Here is a 14823-nt window from a genome sequence, read left to right as displayed (position 1 = left end):
CTAGTTGGCAGCTGGTATCAAGTGGAGTGCCCCAGGGGTCGGTCCTGGAGCCAATTTTGTTCAACATCTTCATTAATGATCTGGATGATGGGATTAATTGCACCCTCAGCAAGTTCACAGATGACACTAAGCTGGGGGGAGAGGTAGATATGCTGGAGGGCAGGGATAGGATACAGAGTGACCTAGACAAATTAGATGATTGGGCCAAAAGAAATCGGATGAGGTTCAGCGAGGACAAGTGCAGAGTCCTGCACTTAGGACGGAAGAATCCCATGCATTGCTACAGGCGGGGGACCGACTGGCTCGGCAGCAGTTCTGCAGAAAAGGACGTGGGGATTACAGTGGACAAGAAGCTAGCTGTGAGTCAGCAGTGTGCCCTTGTTGCCAAGAAGGCCAATGGCATTTTGGGCTGTATAAGTAGGAGCATGGCCAGCAGATGGAGGGACGTGATTATTCCCCTCTATTCAGCACTGGTGAGAGGCCCCATCTGGAGTACTGCGTCCAGTTTTGGGGCCCCCACTACAGAAGGGATGTGGATAAATTGGAGAGAGTCCAGCGGAGGGCAATTAAAGTGATCAGGGGGCTGGGGCACATGACTTAGACGAGAAGCGGCTGAGGGAACTGGGATGTTTAGTCTACAGTAAGAGAAGAGGGAGGGGGGATTTGATAGCAGCCTTCAACTACCTGAAGGGGGCGTCCCAAAGAGGATGGAGCTCGGCTGTTCTCAGCGGTTGCAGACGACAGAACAAGGAGCAATGATCTCACGTTGCAGTGGGGGAGGTCTAGGTTGGATATTAGGAAAAACTATTTCACTAAGAGGGTGGTGAAGCACTGGAATGGGTTCCCCAGGGAGGTGGTGGAATCTCCTTCCTTAGACAAAGCCCTGGCTGGGATGATTTAGTTGGGTTTGGTCCTGCTTTGAGCAGGGGGTTGGACTAGACACCTCCTGAGGTCTCTTCCAACCCTAATCTATGATTCTATGAACGCTCCAAACAGCCTGTGGACAGGGAGGAAGCAGTAGACGTGGTATATCTTGACTTTAGAAAGTCATGTGAGACAGTATCAAAAGTCTATCTCATAAACAAACTAGGGAAATGCAACCTAGATGGAGCTACTACAAGATGGGTGCATAACTGGTTGGAAGCTTATGCTCAAATAAATTGGTTAGTGTCTAAGGTGCCACAAGTCCTCCTTTTCTTCTTATAAAGTTTGCGGACGATATCAAGATGAGAGGGGTTGCAAGTGCTTTGGAGGGTAGGATTAAAATTCAAAATGATTTCGACAACCTGGAGAAATGGACTGAAGTCAGTTGGATGAAATTCAATAAGGATAAATGCGAAATACTCCACTTAGGAAGGAACAATCAGGTACACACACACAGAATGCGAAATGACTGCCTAGGAAGGAGAACTGTGGAAAGGGATCTAGGGGTCAGAGTGGACCACAAGCTAAATATGAGTCAACACAGTAACCCTGTTGCAAAAAAAATGAACATCATTCTGGGCTGTATTAGCAGGAGCGTCGTAAGCCAGACACGAGAAGTAATTCTTCCGCTCTCTTCCGCACTGATATGGCCTCAGCTGGAGTATTGCGTCCAATTCTGGGTGCCACATTCCAGGACAGAGGTGGACAAATTGGAAAGTCCAGAGAAAAGCAACAAAAATTATGAAAGGTCTAGAAAACACGACCTCTGAGGGAAGACAGAAAAACTTGGATTTGTTTAGTCTGGAGAAGAGAAGACTGAGAGGGGACATTATAACAGTTTTCGAGTACATAAAAGGTTGTTACAAGGAGGAGGGAGAAAAATTGTTCTCGTTAACCTCTGAGGCTAGGACAAGAAGCAATGGGCTTAAATTGCAGCCAGGGCGGTTTAGGTTGGACATTGGGAAAAATGTCCTGTTACGATGATTAAGCACAGGAATAAATTGCCCAGGGAGGTTGTGGGATCTCCATCGTTGGAGGTTTTTAAAAGCAGGTTGGACAAACCCATCAGGGATGGTCTAGATAATACTTAGTCCTGCCATGAGGGCAGGGGACTGGACTAGAGGACCTCTCGAGGTCCCTTCCAGCCCTACGATTCTATGATGGCTGGTATGACTCTACAAAGACATGTGATGTGACCACATGTCTCTAGACTCCATCTTGGGATGGCAGTAATTTTCCACAGACCAGTCTGGGAACCAAGCTTTGAAACAAAGGGCTCCTGCCCTAGGCAAAAGCTACATAAGGGAGGGAGTGACATCAACCGGGGTTCTTCGCACGCCACCCAAGACTCCTGGAAACACCTGCGGAGCAAAGACTGACCGGAGGGGAGTGCTGGACCCAGGCTAAAGGGATTTTTAGCCTGTGAATGGAACACCTGGGGATTCCAAGCAGGAAGCAAGTGTGGTTTGTCCCTTAAGGATCTGCAGCCAGCTTGTATCATCACTGAGGGTGAGGATCTGCTATTCAGATCTGATCTATGTAGTATATTAAGCTTAGTTTGCAGGTTTTGTTTATTTGGTAGGTAATCTGCCTTGATCTGTTTGCTACCCCTTAGAATCACTTAAAATCGATCTTTTGTAGGAGATCCCCAGAGTGTGCACTTCTCCCCACAAGGTTAGGACCCCCACTTTTCCTGCTCAGACTCCAGCTGAGGCCCCGGGACATGAGATGAGAGCCCAGTCCTGCCCCCCGTCTCGGCCCCCAGCGACCAGTTACTCACTTGGCTGGGTACCTCCACATTTTGGGCAGCTTGTCCTCAAACGAGGCCCAGTTCTTCCTCTTGGGGTCGACAAAATACTCGTAAACGGTGTCCTGCGGAGAGCAGGGAGAGCATGTGAGGGGCCTGGCCCTGGGAGTGCCCAACTCGCAGCCACCAAGGGGATCAGGCTCTGGGCTCAGCAGCGCCTTAGAGCTGGGGACTACGGGGGGGCTTGAGGTGTCAATGCCGATAAGAGAGATGGAAGCGGGGCAGGAAAGGGAGGAAATGACTGGAGCTGCTCATCCCGGCAAGCGCTGTCCCTCTTCCCTTCCCCTATTGGCCATTCCACACCCCCCCATCACTCTCTTGGCTCTGCTCTGGTCACAGCACCACCGTTCCTCTGGGCTCCCTCATGCCCAGGGACCTTGTTAGGGAAGGAGCCTTCCATCTCTCGCAGGTAGCTGTCAATCTTCTTCCTGCCCTCCTCGTCCACCGCCGCGCACACGGACCAGATCATACTGAAGACAAAGTACATTTCCACCACCGTGGTGTAGTTGTCTCCATCTGCTGGGTTCACCTGGAAAGCAAGAGACGGGAACCCGGCACTGAGCTGGCTTTCTAACCTTACCGCAGGCTACCAGAGCATTCCCCATAAACACACTGACACACACGGAACATAGGGTGACACGGCAAGAATTTGGGGTTGGTCCTGCTTTGAGCATGGGGTTGGATTAGATGACCTCCTGAGGTCTCTTCCAACCCTAATCTTCTAAGTATTCCATGTTGATATACTCAGAACATCAGGCTGCAAAATGGGGGAGTTCTAGGTTGGCATACCCTGTACATCAGGAGCCATGATGGGTGAGCTGTAGGTTGACACACCCAGAACCTTTAAACTCTGAGTTCAAATGACCAGGACCCAGTGAATCAGTCTTTATTTCTTCTCTCCCTACTTGGTACTTGTGTATCCTCCAAGGTCAGGAGGCTTTGCTGGCCAATGGTGCCGTGGCCGTAAGGGGTGACGAGAACACGGAGAGGCTGAGAAACAAGGGGGTGCCAGAGCACTAGCTACTAGGGACGATTCTTAAACCAAACTCTGCTACAGAAACTCCTGCTCTGGATTCTGAAGGGTTGGCTTCCCAGTTCCCCACAGCAGGGTCCCTCTGTTGACTTAAGAGGAGTCACTCCTGGTTTACAACAGTGGGATCACAGTCAAGGAGTAGCGCTCGTGCTGATTACCATGCCCAGACACATGGGTACCATGGGTGCAAAGGAGCCCAGCCAGCGTACGAAAGCCCCCTGCTCCGAGCGATGGTAGCGACAGGCGGAAAGGCAGCCACTGGGAGCGTGAGGGTGGGTTCCAGTCTGCTACTTACCCCGTTCTCTGGGGTGGCCAGAGCAGAGAAGAGCTTGCAGAGAGACACGATCCCACTGTACTCGGGGATGGGGACCAGCTCCTCGCAGTTCTCCTTCTTGAAGGTCAGCATCTTGTTGATGAACTTGTCAAACATTCGCTGCAGAGCTTCCGCCTCCCCCTGAGGAGGGAGGGACTCAGAGCAAAGCTCCCGCACAGGCTCCCACCACATCCACGGAGGCTCGCAGGCTGGTTTGGGCTATTCCACTCCTGGGCTCCCCACCACAGCTCAGCTGGTGCCCCTCACTCCCGACCTGCAGCCCCTACCCCAGTTCAAGCCCTGGGCCCCCCCAGCTCTGCCAGTGCCCCTCACTCCCAACCCGCAGCTCCAGCACTGGGCTCACACACCCGGCTCTGCCAGTGCCCCTCAGCCCAAATCCACCGCCCCTCCTCCTTGCAGCACCGACTGCCCTGGAAAAGCCCCACTCCCTGCAGCACAGCGCCCCCTAGCGCTGCATTGGGCACTGACGACCAGGACAGCGCCCCCTGCTGAGTCCCTGCCTCATTCTCCCCGCACTGCCGAGCACCTTGGGGCGCTTCTCGATCCAGGAGTGGACGTAGGGTTTCCAGCCCAGGTCGCTGTAGTCTGTGTAAACCATCCCGCAGCGGGAGACGGTGGCAGGCGAGGCCACCGCTAGGTTCTCCACCTCGAAGAGCAGCGAGACCTAGAGAAGGGACAGGATCAGCCTGGGCGGCCCGCTGCCTTCCTGGTCCCGGCCCAGGTGGTCAGAGCAGCCCCGGGGGGACTTGCCTGCTCGGGCATGGAGATCCGCTCCCCGTTGATCAGGGTCAAGACTTTGTTGTCGTCCATGACCGAGTTCATGCTCTCGATCCACAGGGTGTCCACCGGCCCGTCAAACAGGATCCACTTCTCATCGGGCTTCTCGTCTAGCGGGGCCGGGAGAGCAGGGGAAGCCCCCTTAGCGCTCAGGGAGGAGCAGCCCGGGGAGCTCCTCACCCTTGCCCCAAAGCTCTGCCTTCCAGCCCACGCTGCTCCCCCCGATCCGCTCCCACTGCCCTCAAGGTGCCCTCGGGCCTCCGACAGCAGCGCCACCAACAGAGGCTGGGATCAGAGCTGAGCTGGCGGTGCTGGGACATGAGATGAAACGGAGATGGGCATGTGCCACCCAGCGATGGAACGGCGCTGCGGGTCGGGGGTGAGGGGCACTGGCAGGGCTGGGGGCAGGCCAGGGCTGGGCTGGCAGGGGCTGCAGGTCGGGAGTGAGGGGCAGCAGCTCGCACACCCACACGCTAACACTGCCATACGAAGCGAGACTCAATGGCACCTTGCCCGGGCATCAGGTGTGAATTGGAACCAGGGCCCTGGTGGGCACCAGCCCCATCCCCCTTCCCCTGCGCTGAGCCAGCCAGTTGCCCTGGCTGCACTCCAGCCGCCTGTCACCTCTCCGTCATCCTTAATTACCAGCGATATTGGGGTCAGGCCGAGGCCCGCCCCCTCCCCCGTCTCCTAGTAACGGCAGAACTCTCACATGCCACCGCAGCCTGGCACGCACATGCCACCACAGCCTGGCACGCACATGCCACCCCCGACCCCCCCCGGCGTGCAAACCAAATCTCCCGGGCCCCACGGGGAGAGCCAGCCACAAGACCGTGGGTCGCCGAGCTGCCGCACGTGGCAGGGGCACCCCCATGCGGCGCCGGTGGGTACAGCCTGGCATCCAGTGCCCACGCAGCATGGCATGCCGGGCCGGGGGCACCGGACAGCACGCTCCAGGGGCAGCCCAGCACCTGGCGCCTGGACACATGCCAGTCTCCCAGAGAGGGGCAGGCCAGCGGAGAGAGTGGCACAGACCAGCCAGAGTGAGGAGCAGAAAGCAGCACACAGGGATTTGGAAAAGCCACCAACCCACCCCTCTCTGCCCGCTCCTATTGGCATACCCTGCCCCCGGGCCCGGCCCCCCTCTCTGCCCGCTCCTATTGGCATACCCTGCCCCCGGGCCCGGCCCCCCTCTCTGCCCGCTCCTATCGGCCGTGCCCTGCCCCCGGGCCCGGCCCCCCTCTCTGCCCGCTCCTATCGGGCGTGCCCTGCCCCCGGGCCCAGCCCCCCTCTCTGCCCGCTCCTATCGGCCGTGCCCTGCCCCCGGGCCCGGCCCCCATCTCTGCCCGCTCCTATCGGCCGTGCCCTGCCCCCGGGCCCGGCCCCCCTCTCTGCCCGCTCCTATCGGCCGTGCCCTGCCCCCGGGCCCGGCCCCCCTCTCTGCCCGCTCCTATCGGCCGTGCCCTGCCCCCGGGCCTGGCCCCCTCTCTGCCCGCTGCTATCGGGCGTACCCTGCCCCCGGGCCCGGCCCCCCTCTCTGCCCGCTCCTATTGGCGTACCCTGCCCCGGGCCCGGCCCCCCTCTCTGCCCGCTCCTATCGGCCGTGCCCTGCCCCCGGGCCCGGCCCCCTCTCTGCCCGCTGCTATCGGGCGTACCCTGCCCCCGGGCCCGGCCCCCTACTCTGCCCGCTCCTATCGGCGTACCCTGCCCCAGGGCCCGGCCCCCCTCTCTGCCCGCTCCTATCGGCCGTGCCCTGCCCCCGGGCCCGGCCCCCCTCTCTGCCCGCTCCTATCGGCCGTGCCCTGCCCCCGGGCCCGGCCCCCCTCTCTGCCCGCTCCTATCGGCGTACCCTGCCCCCGGGCCCGGCCCCCCTCTCTGCCCGCTCCTATCGGCGTACCCTGGCCCCGGGCCCGGCCCCCCTCTCTGCCCGCTCCTATCGGCGTACCCTGCCCCCGGGCCCGGCCCCCCTCTCTGCCCGCTCCTATCGGGCGTAACCTGCCCCCCGGCCCGGCCCCCCTCTCTACCCGCTCCTATCGGGCGTACCCTGCCCCCCGGCCCGGCCCCCCTCTCTGCCCGCTCCTATCGGGCGTACCCTGCCCCCCGGCCCGGCCCCCCTCTCTGCCCGCTCCTATCGGCCGTGCCCTGCCCCCCTCTCTTGGCTGCCGCTCACGCCTGGCCCTGGCCCCCCTTGGCCGGCTGCAGGTACCTGCGCAGGCCGTCCGCATGACGCTGGACAGAATGCCGTCTGTCCACTCATTGGTGCTGAGGTCATACTCTCCATACAGCTCGCCCAGGGACACGGCCTTTGGGTTCAGGGGGAAGTCCTGCCGTTCCCAGCCGCCAGCCGGAGGGGAGAGAAGCACATGGACACCACAGGGGCAGGGCACAGTCAGAAGGGGGCGGGAAGCCAGAGACCCCTGCCCAGCCCCAGCCAGGAATCCCAGACAGTGGAGACAGGAAAAGCCCTCTGCCGCCACCCTGGTGCCAGAGCAGGACGGCCCCCCACGTCTATGCCCACTGGAGATGGCCCCAGCCCCCCACCCACGGACGGTGCAGCCTCGGGGTTCACACGTGACCAGTCCCCAGCCCTGGGAACGGGCAGCGCCCACTGACCCTGACGAGGTTGTAGGCGGTGTCCCCGCTCCGGCACAGGGCGGACATGGTGGCCTGCAGCGTGCGCCAGGTGACTGTCTTGCCGCTGCCCGTGTTGCCCACGATCATGGTGGAGTGGCGGGAGTTCTTGGTCTCGTAGAGCTGGATAACCTTGGTGATGGTGAAGGGCGTCACCTGGAGCCCCATCCCCTTCAGCTCCTGCTCGATGGCTTCCTTCAGCTGCAGAGACAGGGCCTGTCCTGGGGTGACCAGTCCCAGCCACAGAGCAGGGAGCCCAGGGACGGCGCATGGCCCAAGGCAACCCTGGAAGGGCCAGAGCCTGGAGTGGCCCCCTCCAGCAGCAACAGGCACGCCTGGACTGAGCTCATGCACCCAAGGGGGCAGGCTACAAAGCACAGCCTTCCCTGGCCCTCCCGCCGCGTTACACACATTCAGTAATGAGGCCCCACCGCCCGCAGCCGACTAGAACTATCCCCATTCCACACATGGGAGAAACTGAGGTACAGAGAGGTCAGATGGCAAGTGAGAGAAAGAGAGAGAAAACACAATCCTGCTCTAACCCCTAGACCCCGCTCCCCTCCCAGAACCAGGAAAGAACCAAGAAGTCCTGGCTCCCAGCCCCCCTGCTCTAACCCCTAGACTCCACTCCCCTCCCAGAACCAGGAGAGAACCCAGGAGTCCTGGCTCCAGCCCCCCCTGCTCTAACCACTGCACCTCACTCCCCTCCGTGAGCTGGGAGCAAAACCAAGGAATCCCGGCTCCATGGCCCCTGCTCTCTGGAAGGAATTGCCTCAAAGTGCAGCCTCTCGGCACTAGAGGGCACTGGACTCCGTCTCACTTGGCTCCAGCCCTGTGGGAAGGAGCCCAGCTGAGAGACCCGGGCCGGCTAGCTGACCTTCCCGTAGTCAATGACAGGCGACTCAATGCCCGGGAAGAGGTCCTGGATGATGCCGTTGAAGAGGGGCACGTCGACTGAGGCAAGCTTGGCGATGTTCATGTCCTTCATGGCCATCAGGAGGATCTGAAAGCCACCAGGAGAGCCAGGTGAGCCGGGCACCCTCGGGTGCCGGGGATCCAGCTGGCACACTGACTGCACAGCCGAACAGCTGGCGAAACTCCCCTCCAGCGCTGCCCGTGCCATCCCGACACTGCCTGGCACAGCCCCTGGCCCTCCCCAAGTGCAGGATGCCGGGGGCACCTCACCTCTTCGTCGGTGATGTCAGGGTGCACCCGGCGCTTCTTCCCAGCGTAGCGGAGCAGCGACGTCAGCGCCCGCAGGCCAAAGTCGTAGTGGTCCTGCTTGGACAGCTGCTGCACTGCCAGCGAATACAGGGTGTAGACCTTCTTCGCCAGGAGCTGGGACAGAGCGGAGCCCATCAGCGGGGGGCGAGGCCGCCAGGGAACCAGGCTTCGGAGCGGGCATCTCGCTACGAGCCCTGGGAACCCCCAACTCACCCCAGGCTGCCGTGCGCCAGCTGGGAAAGGCCCCGCCTCCTGTCCCCTGACCCCCATTGCTCCAACCTGGGGCCATACCAGAGCCAGCACCCCCAAGAGCAGAAACCCCCTCACCCTGGCCGGATGGGAGCCCATGCCACCCAGACAGGAAAGGCTCCATGTCCCATTCTCCACCCCCTGAGCCAGCCGGTCCCCCCATCTTGGGGCCGGATGGGAGCCCATGCCACCCAGATGGGAAAGACTGCGTGTCCCATTCTCTGAGCCAGCTGGTCCCCCCAGTCTGGGGCCGGATGGGAGCCCACGCTCCTGGACGGGAAAGGCCCCGTGTCCCATTCTCTGAGCCAGCCGGTCCCCCCAGTCTGGGGCCGGATGGGAGCCCACGCTCCTGGACGGGAAAGGCCCCGTGTCCCATTCTCTGAGCCGGCTGGTCCCCCCAGTCTGGGGCCGGATGGGAGCCCACGCTCCTGGAAGGGAAAGGCCCCGTGTCCCATTCTCTGAGCCGGCTGGTCCCCCCAGTCTGGGGCCGGATGGGAGCCCACGCTCCTGGACAGGAAAGGCCCCATGTCCCATTCTCTGAGCTGGCTGGTCCCCCCAGTCTGGGGCCGGATGGGAGCCCATGCCCCTGGACGGGAAAGGCCCCGTGTCCCATTCTCTGAGCCAGCCAGTGCCCCCATTCTGGGGCCGGATGGGAGCCAATGCCACCCAGACGGGAAAAGCCCCATGTCCCATTCTCTGAGCCAGCCGGTCCCCCCAGTCTGGGGCCGGATGGGAGCCCACACTCCTGGACGGGAAAGGCCCCGTGTCCCATTCTCTGAGCCAGCCGGTCCCCCCAGTCTGGGGCCGGACGGGAGCCCACGCTCCTGGACGGGAAAGGCCCTGTGTCCCATTCTCTGAGCCCGACACACTGACCAGGCCATCAGCGTTCCCAGCAAGGGCGACTCTCTGAGCCCCCACGGCCCCAGGCCTGCAAGTACCTTACAGTTGCTGAACCCTTCTCCGAAGAGGATGATCTCTGCGATGAGCGTGGAGTCCGGCACCACCATGGAGATGGGGCGGAACATGGACTTGAGGTTGTCGGGCAGCTCTGTCCGTCCGGCGTAACCTGCCCCGTGGCACCCAGCAGCACATTAGCCCTGGCCACCTGCCATCTCCGCCCCACTCCCTTTACCCCAACCCCAGGCCCGGGAGGCTGAACCGAGGCCCCTGCATAGGGACGGGCCAGACTTGGGCTCTTCCCTAGAGGCCCTGTGGTGCCCATCAGAACTCTGAATGCCGTGTCTCCCACCTGGGTTCATGGTGATGAAGATGCCACAGGACCACACCAGCTTGATCTTATGGCCCTCAAAGATGAAGGAGGTCATGTTGGCGGCCAAGGCAGAGAGAATGGAGAGGATCTGCTGGGCCACCACAGACAGCACCTCGATGTTGATGCGGTTGAACTCGTCAAAGCAGCCCCAGGCTCCTGTCTGCAGGACGAGAGGAGAAAGGTTGTGGGGGGGGGGGCGAGGGCTGCAACAGACCGATTCCTCCCATTCACACACTGCCCCATGCCCATCCATCTCACCCTGCTCCGGAGAGGGAGTGGGATCTAGTGGTTAGAGCAGGGGGGCCAGCAGCCAGGGCTCCTGGGTTCTGTCCCCAGCTCTAGGAGGGGAGTGGGTCTGGGAGTCCCAGCCCTGGGAAGTGCCCATGTGCTCTGGAGCCAGTGCAGTGGCCTGTCCTGCATCTCTGACCCCTTACCTGGGCCAGGCCCGAGTACATGCGCCCCATGGATTTATAGTCCAGGCCTTCGGAGCAGTTCACGACAATCACATACATGCCCAGGGCCTTGCCCAGGTCTTTCACAGTCTCCGTTTTCCCTGTGCCGGCAGGGCCTTTGGGAGATCCTCCCCGGTGGAGGTGGAGGGCTGTGGTCAGAGTTATGTAGCACCTGGAAAGAGAGAGGGGAGACCACGCATCAATCTCCCTGCTATCCCCACCCTGCCCCCAGGCCAGCCGCCACTGGGATCTCCTCTCTCCACCCCACTGATGTCCACCCTGCTCTTCTCCTGCCCATCCAGCCCCTCTGGAAACAGACCTAAGCTGGAGCCATCTACGTGCACTGTCGGTAGCTCAGCAGTTAGTCCCTAGCTCTCCTGTGGCACTTTCCTCAGGCGATCTCAAAGCATGCGGCCTCGTCAGTTTCACTGTCAGGGATCAAGCGATCACCTTAACTGAGCCAACGAGCTCGAAGTGCCTCTCGTGATCCCCCTGAACTCCCAGCATGCCCCGGGGGCTGCCGACCGCACCTGGAGCAGCAGGGGCTGGGCACACCATGCCTGTACCTGTCGGTGAGCGGCGTGATGACCAAGCGTCCGGAGTTCCCCAGGTACTCATAGCCGTAGGGGAACTGGGTGTTGGTTTGCCTGATGACACAATCGTCCAGATCCTGCCGAGGGAAATGTGGGGGAAATACAGCCAGGCCTTTGGACTCCCCCACCTGCTCATGGGGCTCCCGTGACAGAGGGCAAGTAGGCACCAGGGGAGAGACTCCTCAGACTGCGGAGAGGACGGCTGTGCAGGTCCCGGGGGAATCCATCTGGCAGCCCATGAGGTCAGGTTCATGCCCTCTCCTGCCATTTACCGAGCACTGCCCACAGTACCCAGGCACTCTGCAGACACAAACCCGCCCCCCTCACCACCCCCACCAGGGGAGGTGGGTCATATCGCTGTGGAGAAAAGGAGGCACAGATGGGAAAGGGGCTTGGCCAAGGCCATGCAGCGAGTGGAGGTAGAGCTGCACAGTTCCCAGCAGGGAGCACGGGACATGGTGGAGAGCTTCGCAGGGACCCCAAGCATTGAGACCCAGAGCAGGCCTGGCTCCTCCAGCTCCCCAGGGCAGTATTGTCCCCTACAATCTAGTCCCGGGGGCGCTGTCTCAAGCAATGGGGCTCCCAACAGGTACTCCCTGGTGAAGAAAAAGGCCCGGGTAGGGACCACTGAATTGTGGAGGTAAATTCATGATGGTGTTGGAGAGAGGGTTTGGATTCTTCGACCATGGGATGTTGTTCCAGGAAGAAGGATTGCTAGGAAGAGATGGGATCCACCTAACAAAGAGAGGGAAGAGCATCTTCGCAGGCAGGCTTGTTAACCTAGTGAGGAGGGCTCTAAACTAGGTTCACTGGGGGATGGTGACCTAAGCCCGGAGGTAAGTGGGGAAGTGGGATACTGGGAGGAAACACAAGGAGGAGGGTGCAACAAGGGTGGCCTCCTGATTCATACTGAGGAAGCAGGGCAATCGGATAGTTATCTTAGGTGCCTGTACACAAACGCAAGGAGCCTGGGAAACAAGCAGGAAGAATTGGAAGTCCTGGCACAGTCAAGGAACTCTGATGTGATTGGAATAACAGACTTGGTGGGGTAGCTCACATGACTGGAGCACTGTCATGGACGGGTAGAAACTGTTCAGGAAGAACAGGCAGGGGAGGAAAGGTGGAGGAGTTGCACTGTAGGATTGCTCAGAGCTCCAGTATGAACCTGGAGAAAAGCCCGTTGAGAGTCTTTGGGTTAAGTTTAGAGGTGAGAGCAACCAGGGCGATGTCATGGTGGGCGACTGCTATAGACCACCGGACCAGGAGGATGAGGTGGACGAGGCTTTCTTTGGACAACTAACAGAAGTTTCCAGATCACAGGCCCTGGTTCTCATGAGGGACTTCAATCCCCCTGACATCTGCTGGGAGAGCAATACAGCGGTGCACGGACAATCCAGGAAGTTTTTGGGGAGTGTTGGGGACAACTTCCTGGGGCAAGTGCTGGAGGAACCAACTAGGGGCCCTGCTCCTCTTGATGGGCTGCTCACAAACAGGGAAGAATTGGTGGGGGAAGTAGAAGTGGGTGGCAACCTAGGGAATGCATCCGATGAAGTGAGCTGTAGCTCACGAAAGCTTATGCTCAAATAAATTTGTTAATCTCTAAGGTGCCACAAGTCCTCCTTTTCTTTTTGCAAACACAGACTAAAACGGCTGCTACTCTGCAACCTAGGGAACAGTGACCATGAGATGGTCTAGTTCAGGATCCTCACAAAAGGAAGGAAGGACAGTAGCAAAATACGGACCCTGGACTTTAGAAAGCAGACTTGGACTCCCTCCAGGAACTGATGGGCAGGCTCCCTTGGGAGGCTAATATGAGGGGGAAAGGAGTCCAGCAGAGCTGGCTGTATTTTAAAGAAGCCCTGTTGAGGGCACAGGAACAAACCATCCCGATGTGCAGAAAAAATAGCAAATATGGCAGGCGACCAGCTTGACTTAACAGAGAAATCTTTGGTGAGCTTAAACACAAAAAGGAAGCTTACAAGAAGTGGAAACTTGGACAGCTGACTAGGGAGCAGTATAAAAATATTGCTCGAGCATACAGAGGTGTGATCAGGAAGGCCAAAGCGCAACTGGAGTTGCAGCTAGCAAGGGATGTTAAGAGTAACAAGAAGGGTTTCTACAGGTATGTTAGCAACAGGAAGAAGGTCAGGAAAGTGTGGGACCCTTACTGAATGGGGGAGGCAACCTAGTGACAGAGGATGTGGAAAAAGCTAATGTACTCAATGCTTTTTTTGCCTTGGTCTTCACAGACAAGGTCAGCTCCCAGACTGCTGCACTGGGCAGCACAGTATGGGGAGGGGGTGAGCAGCCCTCAAGTGGCGAAAGTACAGGTTAAGGACTATTTAGAAAAGCTGGACGTGCACAAGTCCATGGGGCCGGATGCGCTGCATCCGAGGGCGCTGAGGGAGTTGGCTGATGTGATTGCAAAGCCATTGGCCATTATCTTTGAAAACTCATGGCAATTGGGGGAGGTGCTGGACCTGATGATTGGAAAAAGGCAAATATAGTGACCATAGAATCATAGAATATCAGGGTTGGAAGGGACCTCAGGAGGTCATCTAGTCCAACCCCCTGCTCAAAAGCAAGACCCATACCCAATTAAATCTTTAAAAAAGGGAAGAAAGAGAATCCGGGGAACTACAGACCAGTCAATCTCACTTCAGTCCCTGGAAAAATCATGGAGCAGGACCTCAGGGAATCCATTTTGAAGCACTTGGAGGAGAGGAAAGTGATCAGGAACAGTCAACATGGATTCACCAAGGGCAAGTCATGTCTGACCAACCGGATTGCCTTCTATGATGAGATAACTGGCTCTGTGGATATGGGGAAAGCGATGGATGTGATATATCTTGACTTTAGCAAAGCTTCTGATACGGTCTCCCACAGTATTCTTGCCAGCAAGTTAAAGAAGTCTGGGCTGGATGAATGGACTATAAGGTGGATAGAAAGCTGGCTAGATCATCAGGCTCAAAGGGTAGTGATCAATGGCTCGATGTCTAGTTGGCAGCCGGTATCAAGTAGAGTGCCCCAGAAGTCAGTCCTTGGGCCGTTTTTGTTCAACATCTTCATTAATGATCTGGATGATGGGATGGATTGCACCCTCAACAAGTTTGCCGATGACACTTATCTGGGAGGAGAGGTAGATACGCTGGAGGGTAGGGATAGGGTCCAGAGTCACCTAGACAAATTGGAGGATTGGGCCAAAAGAAATGTGATGAGGTTCAACAAAGACAAGTGCAGAGTCCTGCACTTAGGATGGAAGAATCCCAGGCACCGCTACAGACTACGGACCAAATGGCTCGGAAGCAGTTCTGCAGAAAAGGACCTAGGAGTTACAGTGGATGAGAAGCTGGATACGAGTCAGCAGTGTGCCCTTGTTGCCAAGGCCAAAGGCATATTGGGCTGTATTAGTAGGAGCATTGCCAGCAGATCGAGGGAAGTGATTATTCCCCTCTACTCGGCACTGGTGAGGCCACATCTGGCCAGAAGGGATGTGGACAAATTGGAGAGAGTCCAGCGGAGGGCAAAG

At 58.7% G+C, this 14823-nt stretch overlaps 1 protein-coding gene across 1 annotated transcript in view; it reads right to left on the bottom strand.

The window, feature by feature from the left end:
- Nucleotides 1-14823, bottom strand: part of DNAH2 (dynein axonemal heavy chain 2) — a 109671-nt gene that overhangs the window by 41499 nt on the left and 53349 nt on the right. Inside the window, 13 exon segments of the mRNA XM_078850877.1 lie at nucleotides 2705-2796; nucleotides 3108-3260; nucleotides 4060-4218; nucleotides 4625-4762; nucleotides 4849-4985; nucleotides 7082-7199; nucleotides 7489-7707; nucleotides 8384-8509; nucleotides 8692-8844; nucleotides 9918-10045; nucleotides 10229-10409; nucleotides 10684-10873; nucleotides 11268-11371. Coding sequence (XP_078707003.1) covers nucleotides 2705-2796; nucleotides 3108-3260; nucleotides 4060-4218; nucleotides 4625-4762; nucleotides 4849-4985; nucleotides 7082-7199; nucleotides 7489-7707; nucleotides 8384-8509; nucleotides 8692-8844; nucleotides 9918-10045; nucleotides 10229-10409; nucleotides 10684-10873; nucleotides 11268-11371 — 1898 coding nt within the window.

Source organism: Lepidochelys kempii, chromosome 28, assembly GCF_965140285.1.
Source record: "Lepidochelys kempii isolate rLepKem1 chromosome 28, rLepKem1.hap1, whole genome shotgun sequence".
In the NCBI taxonomy this organism is placed as follows: domain Eukaryota; kingdom Metazoa; phylum Chordata; order Testudines; family Cheloniidae; genus Lepidochelys; species Lepidochelys kempii.
This window is presented reverse-complemented; position numbering and strand designations above follow the sequence as displayed.